The sequence below is a fragment of the Babylonia areolata genome, chromosome 10 (genome assembly GCF_041734735.1).
Source record: "Babylonia areolata isolate BAREFJ2019XMU chromosome 10, ASM4173473v1, whole genome shotgun sequence".
NCBI classification, from domain to species: Eukaryota; Metazoa; Mollusca; class Gastropoda; order Neogastropoda; family Buccinidae; genus Babylonia; species Babylonia areolata.
Window position 1 is genome coordinate 11,781,962 of NC_134885.1, and position 13,504 is coordinate 11,795,465.

Here is a 13,504-nt window from a genome sequence, read left to right on the forward strand (position 1 = left end):
CAGTCATAGAATTCAGTCAGTACTTTTCTAGTCTTTTTCTTTCTTTTCTTTTTCAGAGGTAAAGGTACAGTATTCATGTGTGTCAAATCTGTCAGTAGGATGGTTGGTGGTGGTGGAGAATAGTGGAGATCAGGGCGTGAATCAAAGACTGATACAGTCAACAAGAAAAACGACAACATAGGGTTGATGCACAATTCAAACTAACCACCCCCCCCCCCACCACACCCCTCCCCCCCCCACCATAAAAAAACCCAATAACAACAACAAACAAACAAAAAACAAAAAAAAGAAGAAAGACCTAACACTGAATCATAACCCCCCCCCCCCATGCCCCCCCCCCCCCCCCCCCCAACAAAAACACAAAAAAAAACCCCCAAACAAACAAACAAAAAAAAAACAGCAACCAACACACAGACAAACAAAAATCTTTCTGAGAATCATCAATGAACAAATTCATATTATTTGCATTGATGTGTCTTGAGAGAGAGAATTATGCACTGAATATAAACCACAGAAAGAAAGAGAAAACAAGAAGAAGAAATATGAGGTTGATAACGACGATGATGATGGTGAAACAGGATGGCAGAATGACCCGAGACGTATCTTTCCCCAGCACCTTTCAGCTTATGACAACAGCTGTTGCTTCTGCACAGAACCAGCAATGCTCAGCACATGATCTGTTTACACTCAAGTGAGATCCAAAGCAAACTAAAGAAGAAATTGAGAGAGAGAGAGAGAGACGGAGATGGAGACAGAGAGACAGAGAGAGAGAGAGAGTGCCAGAGACAGAGAGAGAGACACACACAGAGCGAGACAGAGACGGAGACAGAGAGAGACACACACACAGAGTGAGAGACACACAAAGAGATGGAGACAGAGAAAGAGAGAGAGACAGAGAGAGAGACAGAGACAGACAGGCAGAAACACAGAGAAAGAGAAAGAAACAGACACAGAGAAAGTAAGAAATACTGAAACACGTAAATTGATCAACAGACAAACAAATACTGATTGACGGAGACAAAAATCCAAGACCCCCCCACCCCCCTACCCCACATCCTACCCCACCCCTCCCTCCTCCTCCACCACAATAACAGCAGCAGCACCACTCAAATAAAAACTTTAAAAAAAAAAATTGCAACATTCCCAGTCCCTCCTCATCATCATGGAAAAAAACAACGACAACAAACAACAAGAACAGCAGCCCTAACTTCACACAACAGTGTTGTGACAAAAAACAACAACAAGTAATACAATACAATAAACACCCACCCCATCATCATCGTTCCTCAAAATCTCTTACACGACCACCCACCACAAAAGGAATGTATTCACTACAATTCATCCCTGTCCTCATCATCATCATCATTCTTATCTCCCCTTTCACCTGTCTCGCCTTTCACAGCCGCCACCTCCTCCTCTGCCGCTGAAGAAGAAGAAGATGCCGCCCGGACCTCCGATTCCTTCGCAGCCGCAGAGGCAGCACGAGAATCAGAATCACCATCAGAAGCAGAATCAGCAACAGAATCATCATCACCACCAACGGCAGCATCAGCAGAATCACCAGTGACAGCAGACTCCTTCTCCTTGTGGTCTTCCTGGGCCTGGACCTCCGCTTCCGTCACAGCTGCAGAATTATCACCATCACCACCACCACCAGCAGCAGCATCAGCATCAGCGGACTCCTTCTCCTGGCGGTCGCTCTGGGCCTGGACCTCTGCTTCCGTCACAGCTGCAGAATTATCACCATCACCACCACCACCAGCAGCAGCATCAGCGGACTCCTTCTCCTGGCGATCGCTCTGGGCCTGGGCGGAGCGCAGAACCTTGCGGGCGTGGATGTGGGCCAGCTCCTTGAAGCTGGGGTTCATGGTGAACCACATGGCCAGGGCGCAACGTGTGCCCCCCTTCACGGCCTTCACCCCGTGGTACTCTGAGGCGTTGAAGCCCACCAGCCGCCCGCACCGTGGCTTGATCGACACCTGGGGGGTGGGACGGAAAGGGAAAAGATGGTTGATTTTTGTTTGTCTTAATTTATCATTAAAAAAAAAAAAAAAAAAAAAGAAAAAAGCTTATCTAGATTTATTTTCTATTTATCTATTTTGGGAAGGGGAAAAGATGGTGGATTTTTGTTTGTCTAAATATTTCTTTAAAAGTTGATCTACATTTATTTTCTATTTATTTATTCATCATATATGTGTGTGTGTGTGTGAGCATGACCCAGAATTTGGGACGTTTTGGCTTTGATATACTGGGAGGGGAGTGGTGGGGGAAGGAAAAAAGATGGTGGTTTTTGTTTCTTTTTATTGTTATTATCATTATTCTTTAAAAGTTTATCTAAATCTATTTTCCATTTATTTTTAGAGCATGTGTGTAGTTTATCTAAATCTATTTTCCATTTATTTTTAGTGTGTGTGTGTGTGTGTGTGTGTGTGTGTGTGTGTGTGTGTGTGAGACACCCAGAATTAGGGACGTTTTGGCTTTGGTAAATTTCAATGATAAATAATGATTGGAGGGGCGTGGTTTGGGGGGCGGGGAGGTGGCAGAATTATTAAGATGCTTATCTGCTATAAAAAAAAAAAAAAAAAGTGACTGTGAGGGCCTAGGTTCAAATCCCTGTCTCAAACTGAGCATCCAGTCGTGTAGCAAATATGGATTAGTCAGAGAAGGGCTGTCACCTCCCAGAGATAAGACTGAGATTAACAGGACAGGGTATGTCTGTCAAAGTTTTCCTCTGGTCATTACCTTTGTTCAGCGAAATCAATTACATCCCAGAAATGTACATAAAAAGTAGGAAATGCAGACAGACCTCATGCCACAATGATCTCATTTGACCAGTCAAGCTCAGATAATCCGCGGGAAAATAGTTTTAGTTCACTGACCACAAAATTTGGAACTCACTTCCATCCAGCCTGTGTTAACACCCCAACTGTGAGTGAATTCAAAATCAGTCTCAAGTCATACTTCTTTTGCCAGGCATTCCGTTGGCTATGTTACAGGCTGTGTCTATGTGGATGGCTGTTTATGGTGAGTAGTTTCAGCGCATGCATTGTGTGCCTTGAATGTGTACATCACGTTATGTTAGAGTATGTGTGACATAAAAATGAGTCTTTATTATCTACTGTTATCATCATAAGCTTCGACACAATACCAGACTGATGAATACCTACATACTGCCACGTTCTAACAATCAATCCTCAAAAAGGACATTTAAAAAAAAAGTAGAATCTTTGTTACCACCAACCTGTTCAGACTTGTTGGGATAAGCAAAGAAGAACTCCCCTCCTTTAATGTCGTCATTCAAATACAGAAGGGCACTGGAAAACACAACCCATTCATAATCATGACAACACTTCATTTTATCATATCTTAACAATATACTTGTAAATTCTCTGAATGCAGGTATGGTACTTTTTGAGACAGGGCATGGAAATATTCACACAAAGACTGAATTTGCCACACATCTGTGTGGACATGTGTGTGTGAAATGGGATGGGTATGACGTTTGGAGTATGTGTGTTTGTACATATAAATATGGGTGTGAAACAGAAATGCAACCGTGTATTTCAGTATCACATATACACTGTGTGTATGTATTAACATATATGCATGTTTTTCATTTTTTCAGATACATTTTTTGTTCTTTCTTTTTTTGGGGGGGATGGCTTGATGCAAAAAAAGCTGTTACTGCTTGTTCAATTTACCACTTCAAAATAAAATTCTGTCTTCGACTTCTACCAAACCATGCAGATGATAAAGCAGACTGACCTGTAATCTCTGCACAAAGGTAGGGTACTGTTTAACTTAGTACTGCCAGTTAGCTCCCCTGACTTTCCCCACAGGCGACCCATTTGTATGGGTGAGAAATAAAATTGCCCCAAAACAAATGTTAGAATTTATGACTTGAAAACTTCCAAACTGATCAGTAACATAACAAGGTAGTTGGGGACAAAATACAAAGCTTCCTCCCTTCTTATGCTATCATACAGTGAGAGGATGAGAGTATCCATATTCTTTGTTCAAAATTTGCTCACACTGATGACTTGTAAACGAATCCAGGAATGCACAAAGAGTTTGAAACTGAATAAATTCAGAATGTTATATCGCCACGATAGGGCCACTTCATCCGATTCTGTTGTCTGCCTTCTGACTGAGACAAAACTGGGTCAGACACCACTGCTGACATGCACTGTTCATGAGAACCAATCACCGCAAAAATAACTCTCCTGCTAGTGAGCACAGCAAACACACACTGCATTTATTGGTCGCAGCTGAGAGTGGAAAGGTCAGTTAAGATATTCTTAGCTCGTAACATCATTATGGAAATTAGGTGCCACTCCAAAAATTCAAAACTATCCAATTGGGGCCCTTTGTCTGAAGCAGTTGTGAATAGTATGGCCCAGATTCGGGCCTTTCTTCCGGAGTGAGTCTAGGCAGGACATGGAAAGATACACACACACACACACACACACACACACATATATACATACTGAATGTGCCCCACTACCTAACCACAGCAGACTGACCTGTAATCTCTCTGCACGTAGGCAGGGTACTGCTTGAGACAGGAGCCGTCAGGCTGCATGATGCAGTTGTCGGAGTGCACTGGGTGACTCAGGTCATCCCTCTCCTTGCTCTCTGCAACACATGGCACAGGTTTGTTTCTCAGCGCACACACCTAAACACTAGTGACAACCATGTGCTTGTATTGTAATGTACTGCACTCACTGTGCTGCATTGTATTGTACTGTGTTGCACTGTATTGTAAAGGAAGGTGGCGTTACAATTATTAACCATAATCACTGTCATGGACTGGGCTGAATAGGTGGTTTTAGCAGCGCTAAGTCTGCTTGGCGTTAAGGATTTCCTCCCCCGAGTCTACGCTAAACTCACAGACGAAGGGAAAATTTATGCTTAACACTGATAAGACCACTTGTAAACCATCTCACTGTTTACCACCAAGGCATCAGCCATCCCACTGTTTATTATCAAAGTATCTGCTGTCCCACTGATTAAGGCATCAGCCATGTTACTGTTGACTATCAAATCATCAGCTGTCTCAATGTTTAAAACATCAGTCATCTAGCTGTTTACTATCAAATTATCAGCTGTCTCGATGTTTAAAACATCGGTCATCTAGCTGTTGACTACCAAATCATCAGCTGTCTCAATGTTTAAAACATCAGTCATCTAGCTGTTTACTATCAAATTATCAGCTGTTTCAATGTTTAAAACATCGGTCATCTAGCTGTTGACTACCAAATTATCAGCTGTCTCACTATCTAAAGCATCAGCTACTATCAAAGCATCAGTCATCTCACTAAATACAACCGAATCATCAGAAGTCTCACTGTTTAATGCATCAGCCATCTCACTGTTTACTATCAAAGTATGTGTGATATGTTTGACTATGACCATCACAACAGCAGAGGAGGAAACTACTGTCCCAACTCATCAGAACAGCAGAGGAGGAAACTGACGTCTCAACTATCTGGGCTAGAATATGGTTATAGAGGAGAGTGTCTGGCCCAGTTTACAATCAGCACTGGGATGGTTCCCAAAGGCCAACTATTCTCCCAAGCTGCAGCACTAAGAGCCGTTGCAATCTTGCCTCCAAGTCTGTGAGTCATAGTCCTTCACAAAAGACTAGGCTGTAAATGATTTCCCACTGCTGTGGAGAAACCATTGACCAGACAGCTCTCACTTTGCTGTTGGCCCAACTGTAAGCTTATGTCAATCTCTGATATAAGCCATGCATCATCGAAGTATGATGAATGATATGGATACTTATATAGTACCTATTCTCAGTCGGAGACCAAGATCTAAGCGCTACACAAAGTCAGGGGTCATTCGCACAACAGACTGCCTGCCTGGGTAAAGCAGACTCATGGTTGCCATTGGGCGCTCATCATTCGTTTTCTGTGTCATTCAATCAGATTTCAGGCATGCACACATACACACTCAGACAGACATGTAGCATTTTACGTGCATGACCGTTCTGTTTATTTACCCCGCCATGTATGCAGCCATACTGCGTTTTCTGGGGGTGTGCATGCTGGGTAGTCTTGTTTCCATAACCCACCAGACGCTGACATAGGTTACAGGATCTTTAACGTGTGTATTTGATCTTCTGTGTGCATATACACACGAAAGGGTTCAGGCACTAGACGATCTGCACAAATGTCGACCTGGGAGATCGGAAAAATCTCCACCTTTTACTCACCAGGCGCTGTTACCCAGATTGGAACCTGGGACCCTCAGATTGAATAAAAGTCCAATGCTTTAACCACTCGACTATTTCACTGTTTTTCTATCAAAGCAAGAGCCATCTCACCATCGATGGGGGTCCGACAGACCAGGTGGGTGAAGTCGAAGTAGAGCGGCCTGCTCAGGTTAAAGTACTTCTCCACATACAGGCGGCTTTTCTCGCTGAGGTCCAGGAAGGTCTTCAGGGCAAAGGTGTTCACCACCCCGCTGTGCATCAGCTGAAAGTGTGTAGGCATGCAGTGTTATGTAGTTGATTATTTTCTTTAAATTTTTAGTCTTTATCTTTTTTTTATATATATAGAACATTCAAATCTTACTTTATAACAGACATGCATGGATACAAGAATAGTAATAGGAAAAAAACCACAAACAAAAGAAACAAACCACAAAAACAACACTAAAATAGAAACTGGGTGGTATGTAGTTTGTTATTATTGCTGTTTGGGTTGGAGGGACTTTTGTTTATTGCGTTCTTGAGAGAATGAGCGAGTGGGTGTCGTGGTGTGTGCATGCTTGTGTGAGTGTGTGGGCAGAGGGGAGCTGTTATGCAGTTTGGTGTGGGATGGAGTCATTTGAGGGACAGACAAACAGACACAAAGAGACAGAGAATGAGAGAGAGAGAGAGAGAGAGAGAGAGAGAGAGAGAGAGAGAGAGAGAGAGAGAGAGAGAGAGAGAGAGAGAGAGAGAGTAAATGAAAGACAGAAAGGGAGAGAGAAGGACACATACACAGAGACAGACAGAGTGACAGAAAGGGAAGAAGGGAGGAAGGAGAAAAGAGAGAGAGACGCGTCAGTCCGTCAGGCACAAATGCTGTGTACGATCACAACAGGGGGAAAAACCCAAACAACAAACTGTGAAATACACCACGAAACAGGTGAGCCATGACACACTCCAAAAGCCAAGGCAAGTGCACTCAGTCAAGGCACACTCCAAACCCAAACCAATATTGTTTTCAATCAACACACAGTATCCTAATCATGCACATTCAACAAAACAAATAACAAAGAAAGAAAACCTGTATAAAAAAAAAAAAGAAAATCCTATTAAAAAAAAAGGGGGGGTGGGGGGTGGGGGGAAAAACCTGTATCTTGAAGATACTTAAAAAAAAAAAAAAAAAAGTTTCAGTTTCAGTAGCTCAAGGAGGTGTCACTGCGTTTGGACAAATCCATATACGCTACACCACATCTGCCAGACAGATGCCTGACCAGCAGCGTAGCCCAACGCGCTTAGTCAGGACTTGAGAGAAAAAAAAAAGATGAAGAAGAAGAAAAACAACAAAACTTTCTATTCTGATTGTTCAACCATGTCTGACCGACTCCCTAGCAGAGACGCAGCCAAATTGAAATGTAAACAGTACATTATTGTTCCCCGTCTACACTTCTTTATTTCATTTCATTTTCAATCAGCTTTTGTTCATGTAAAATCTTTTAAATGTTGCTTCCTTTTTTTCTGGCACTGCTTTCTGTTTTTCTTTTGACCTCCTCCACACTCCACCTTCTTCTGGTTAACAAATTCATGCCACGTAGCTGACCTTTTTTTTTTTTCCACAAATGATCATTCCATGGGCAAGTCACAAATGCTTCCCCTCTGTCCTTCGACAAGTTAGATATCTTAAACGATGTTGATATAAAATACTGGTACTCTTCATGATACTCTAATATTCTTCGGTAAGGAAGCCTTATCAAGGAAACTCATTATAAGCAGATTTCACTGCAGAGTTCAATGACATGAATAACACTTACCTGCTTACTGGTAGTAAAGAGAACACATAATCATGTCAATTCAACAACTAAAGCCAACAGAACTGCAGGATGTAAGCGCAATAATACACACACACACACACGCACACACACTATCACACATACACACATATATATATATATATATCTATTCTTATTTTCATTTTAAATACTTTTTCTAGCAGGTAAAGCGTCTGCATGTCATACAACCCATGAAAAGCTAACAAAGCTCAGCAAATCTATGAGGGATGTTTTCTATAATGCACAGCTCTTCACTTATGACAATGCCCTGATGAATGAAAACGCAGCAAGAACTGGTTTGGCTGGAAGCGTAAGCCTTGACGCACATTACACATCCTTTCAACCATTACTTCTAATCTACTGCCGCCAGAAATATCAAGCTTTTTGGGGGGGCATGGGCTTGGGGATGTGGGATACCTCAAAGCAAACTATTTCTTTCAAAAGCATAGGACTATATACGCTCGGCAGCCAGAGCTAAATGGTTAAAAGTTATGATGTTTGTATGCACAACAGCTGCAGTTAAATGGTAAACAGTTCTGAGGTTTGTATATATAAAGAACAGCTACAGTTAAATGTAAAACAGTTCTGAGGTTTGTACTTAAACGACTGTTGGACAAAACCTTTTGCATGCATCCCCCTTTGATGGCAACTGCACACAACCTCAACATTAATCATGTTATTAGCTTAATTCCCGACAGGAGGACAAAACAAACAGACAAATAAACAAACAAAAACTTTTTTTTTTCTTTCACAGTCAGAAAGTGTACACTTGACTTTGTATGATGTAAGGGGAAAACAGTTGTTAGGAAATGTGCCTTCATGTATCACAGATATATCCCAGTGTGCAAGTGCTACATTTCTAGGTCTGCCTGGGAAGAGATAATGGTATATTGTGTGTTTTTTTTCCCCATCTTCTGTATCTCTTCATTGTTTGTTTGTAAATGATGTACATATGCATGGATATATATATAAATGTATGTGTGTGTGCATGCATATGTCAGTATGTCCAAGTGTGCACATGTGACAGCTAAGCATGTACATGTGCATATGGGCTCATGTGTATGTATATCTATTTGTGCAAAGAGAGAGAGGGAGAGAGAGAGAGAGAGAGAGAGAGAGAGAGAGAGAGAGAGAGAGAGAGAGAGACGGAGAAACTGATGGAGAGACATGGAGACTGTGAAGAAGAAACCATTAAAAAAAACAACCCCAAAAAAACAATCAATAAGAAAACAAACACACACACATACAATCACACAAACAACAACAAAACATTCTCTAACACCACACTTTCCAAATAATCATAAAATACCCCCGTACAACACCACCCCACCCCTACCCTCTACACCATCTCCCCCTTCATCATGCAAAACGCACTGAGTGTGTTTGCCCACACACTTAATGACAACCCCACACTTTCTTGCACACCGCGAGAAAGTTCAGTTCAGCAAGAGAACAACCATGTGGTCTTGCTATGCCACACTTTCTCTTAGAGTAAGAGAAAGCCATGGGGCAATATGCGAGAAAGTGTGGGAATGCAAGAAAGCGTTGGCTGACACAGGTAACAGTAGTGTAACTGCCCTTTAGCCCCCCTGCCCTCCCCCCAATGTTCAAATAAAAACGGAAATAAGGTTCAGAGGGGGGGAGACAGGAACGATCCACACACCCCCTCATACCCACCTTGGAGGCTCTATAGATGGTGAGACCTTGGTACAATTCATTCTCTGTGTGAGGGGAAATGAACGAGGGTTTCGACTCAAGACGATCGTAACCATCACCAATTAAAGCCCCGCTCTACAAAGACAAGCAAAAAAAAAAAAAAAGCCAATACAACCAAAAATGAAAGAAAAAAAAAACGTTTATATAAAAGCACAAACACATACAAAAACCACTATCCCACCTTGGAAAGCTAAATACAAATAGGTTGTTTTTAAGCCACAATGTAATCTTTGATGACATGATGATGATGATGAATGGCATATACAGATGATTAGATGTCATTAGGAAAGTGTCTGAAATGGAGATATGATGGGAAAACAAAGGAATAATTCATGAAAAAGAACATACATAACATACTGTAACCACCACCACCCCCCATCCCTCACCCCAAAAATTAAAAACCAACAAAAGAGTGAGAGAGAGGTAGAACAAGCATGAGCATGTTTCTATCAAGATGAAAAAGTGAATACATAAATGAATAAATACATACAGGTTCATCTTGCTTGGGTGGTTTGGAGAGTTTCCCTTTAAAGATTTGTTTTATTTCACTTACAGAAGAATGAATAAATAACTAGATGAATGAATGAATGAAAGAATAAATGAATGAATGAATGAAAGAATAAATATATGAATGAATAACTAGATGAATGAATGAATGAATCAAGACAATACAGTGGGCCAGAGTGAACTGCTGAACCAAGAGACAAATATGAAAATGCAGTGACTGGCTGAAGCACTTCCACATCTAGCTAGCAAAAAGAGCATGTAGCATGTGGTGTGTACATCAGCTTTAATAAGTTTCAAACAGCATTCACCCAGATTTGTAAAAAAGTCTGAGCAATGCACTGCCAAAATAACAGAATAAGCAAATATTTCATAAACTGATAAATACATAAGTAAATAAACAAATAAATAAGCAAACCGACAAACAGATTAAAGAAAAAAAGAACAAACAATAGCATATGGAGACAGATAACTGTGTTGGGATATATATAAAATACTAAGCAAAGAAAAGTAAAAGGATATGTCAGCAAGTACCACACTAATCGTCATACTCTGCTTCTCTGAAATCACGTTTTCAAACTAACCACCACCTACTGAAAACATACGACAATAATCAATGTTCAACAAGGGTGCAAGAAATCCCAGTCTCACTCATGATTCTAACTGTTCCCATCTCCTGTTCTTTAGGGTTAACGTTAGATGTTAAGAGAATGCACACTACCACTTCACATTGTGAACAGATTCCAGAGAGAAATGGTGATGATTAAACTGAAAGACAACGACAGTCAGAACACCTAAGAGAAGTATCCAGCTAACTGACAAAATTAATCAAGACTCTACACAAAGCATGTTGATGTATTACGTATGTATCAATAACATCCATGAAAACCAAACCAAATTAAACACCCTGTTCAGATTTAACATGTGAAGTGTAAGAAAGCACAAGTAAATTAGTTAAACTGCTGATGCAAAAAGATACTCATTTCTAATCAAAAGAAGAGTTAAAAATACAACTAAAAGAGATGTTTGTGGTTTCTCATGAAAGGCAATGTTAAAAACATTAACTGAAACTAATACTCCCACATCAAAAAAGTGTTGAAAATATATAATTCTATCATACATCTTTTTTGTGTGTATTGTTGTTGTCAGTTTACACTTGCTTTGTTTTTCCTGACATTATACCGAGCTATGCTAAACTGGAACATATTTTTCTTTTGCTTTTTGAGTGTATGAATAAAAATCCCAGTCATGAAATCAACAAACAAAAACAAAACAAACAAAGTCCATGAACAATATGAGCAGCAGTCTTTCCACAACATCAAAGACATAAAGCATAAAAGAAAATACACAATGAAACCCATTAATCCTTATAAAAAAAAAAAAAAAAAAAAAAAGTATTGTTGCTTACAGCCCTGTGACCCACACAAGGCCATTTCAGGGCTGAGAACTGTAAATAAATACAGAACCTGAAAAAACAAAACAAAATACCTGGAAAAGAAAATTAGGTAAGAGTACAGTCTCCTTCGTGCACACAGGACATACCTCTGACGTTGATAGTTCCATCAATTTTTTTTTCATCAGAGGATAGAAAAAAAGAAGAAAATAAACAAAATTACACATAATAAACAACATTATATATGATAACAGGCATGCAAAACCAAAAACTGCCAACAGGCACCTCACATGTCCTTTAAGCAAAAACAACAAAACACATCCTAGAAAGAGTGCTCAACAAGCAAGTTAGATAAAGACAATTATTATAAAGACAATTAAATATTCAAGGTTTTGTCGAAAAAGAAAATAAAACAAAAAAGGGAGAGGGGTGTGGGAGTGAATGGACTGGCAAGGCACAAAATGAGACAGGACAAGACGACAGAAGGACAAGGAAAAAGTCAGAATAAAAAAAAAAAAAGAAAGAAAACAAACGAGAATGATAGAAGAGAGAAAAAATTTCTAGCACAGAGCTTACAGAAGGTGGGGGGATACTACTTATACTGAAAGAGCCACCGACATTCCCATGGAGGTGAAACCCCACAACCTGAAACCTGATTATGTGTAACAAAAAGAAGCAACGGTAAAGCTGTTTATATGGGATACAAACTAAACCGATGCGATGCTTAAAAAAAAAAAAAAAAAAAAAGTCTGTGAAGCAGCAAGGGAAAAGGACAAGGAGACTGCCGAGAAAAAAAAAAAAGGTATCCGAATATAATAATACATCGTCCAGTGGCCACTGTTATGCCAACTCACCGCCTCCAGTTTCTGAAAAACAACGGTCACAGGCACATTAATTACAACAAACACACGACGACAGACAGAGGCTGCAGTCAACATACAACTCATTCACATTCCAGCTGAAACAGAACCAATGCTCCACACGGCTGTCACACAATGTAAATCACAACCAATGCTGCACACAACCCAATATCAAATAAATTTACAACCAATGCTCAACACAACTGTTATATGACATCCAATGCTTGCCACAAACTTTGAATAAGTGACACACATCTGTGATATATAATAAATGACAACCGATACTTGCCACAAACTATATAAAGGACAACCAATGCTTGACACATCTGTGATATAAAAGAAATGGCAACCAATGCTCAACACAACAGTGATTTAAAATAAATAACAACCAATGCTCAACCACACAATGATATAAAGTAAATAACAACCAATGATAAACACAACTGTTATAAAATAAATGTCAATGTCATCCAATGCTCAACCAAACTCTGATTTATAATATATGAGAACTAATGCTCAAAAGAACTGCGAAGCTGAATAAATGACAACACAATCAACACGTCACCGTTTACCATTCACCGATATGGCCAACACGTTACTCATAAATGATTAGTCTGGGTCATTTTCAAGCTGATTACTCATGATAGCATTTCTGTTCTTGCCTTGTCAGGTTGTAACTTGAAGCATTTTCCAGTACATAAAAGAAAGGAGCCAGAATATGGAAGGTACATCCAAGAAATGCAAAAGCATAAAAGTATCACAAGCAGTCAATCAGTATCAATGCAATCACAATTAATGTACAGAAGGATATGTCCAGCTGCCTTAATGTCTATGAGCTGTGTTCTTAAAAAGACAAAGAAATCAAAAAGTATAAATACTTATTTTCTTCACTTCACAACAAGTACCAAATTACACTCATCACCAATTTGTGAAACCCTAATGTACTCTCACAACTGTAACCTGTCAACAACCTGTGTCAAACAAAACAAAAATAAAAAAAAACGAA

General features: G+C 40.0%; 1 protein-coding gene across 4 annotated transcripts in view; it reads right to left on the reverse strand.

Moving 5' to 3' along the window:
- Positions 1-1,102: 1,102 nt before the first annotated feature.
- Positions 1,103-13,504, reverse strand: part of LOC143286782 (prolyl 3-hydroxylase 1-like) — a 44,032-nt gene continuing 31,630 nt past the window's right edge. For 2 of the 4 annotated variants that reach the window (XM_076594562.1, XM_076594561.1), the window contains 5 exons: positions 9,703-9,816; positions 6,332-6,482; positions 4,524-4,635; positions 3,242-3,314; positions 1,103-1,979 (listed from right to left, as the gene is read on the reverse strand). In XM_076594562.1, coding sequence (XP_076450677.1) covers positions 1,332-1,979; positions 3,242-3,314; positions 4,524-4,635; positions 6,332-6,482; positions 9,703-9,816 — 1,098 coding nt within the window. In that variant the 3' untranslated portion in view covers positions 1,103-1,331. Of the gene's footprint in view, positions 1,980-3,241; positions 3,315-4,523; positions 4,636-6,331; positions 6,483-9,702; positions 9,817-12,492; positions 12,505-13,504 lie in introns of all 4 variants that reach the window. The other 2 variants (XM_076594563.1, XM_076594564.1) reach the window with 2 other exon arrangements.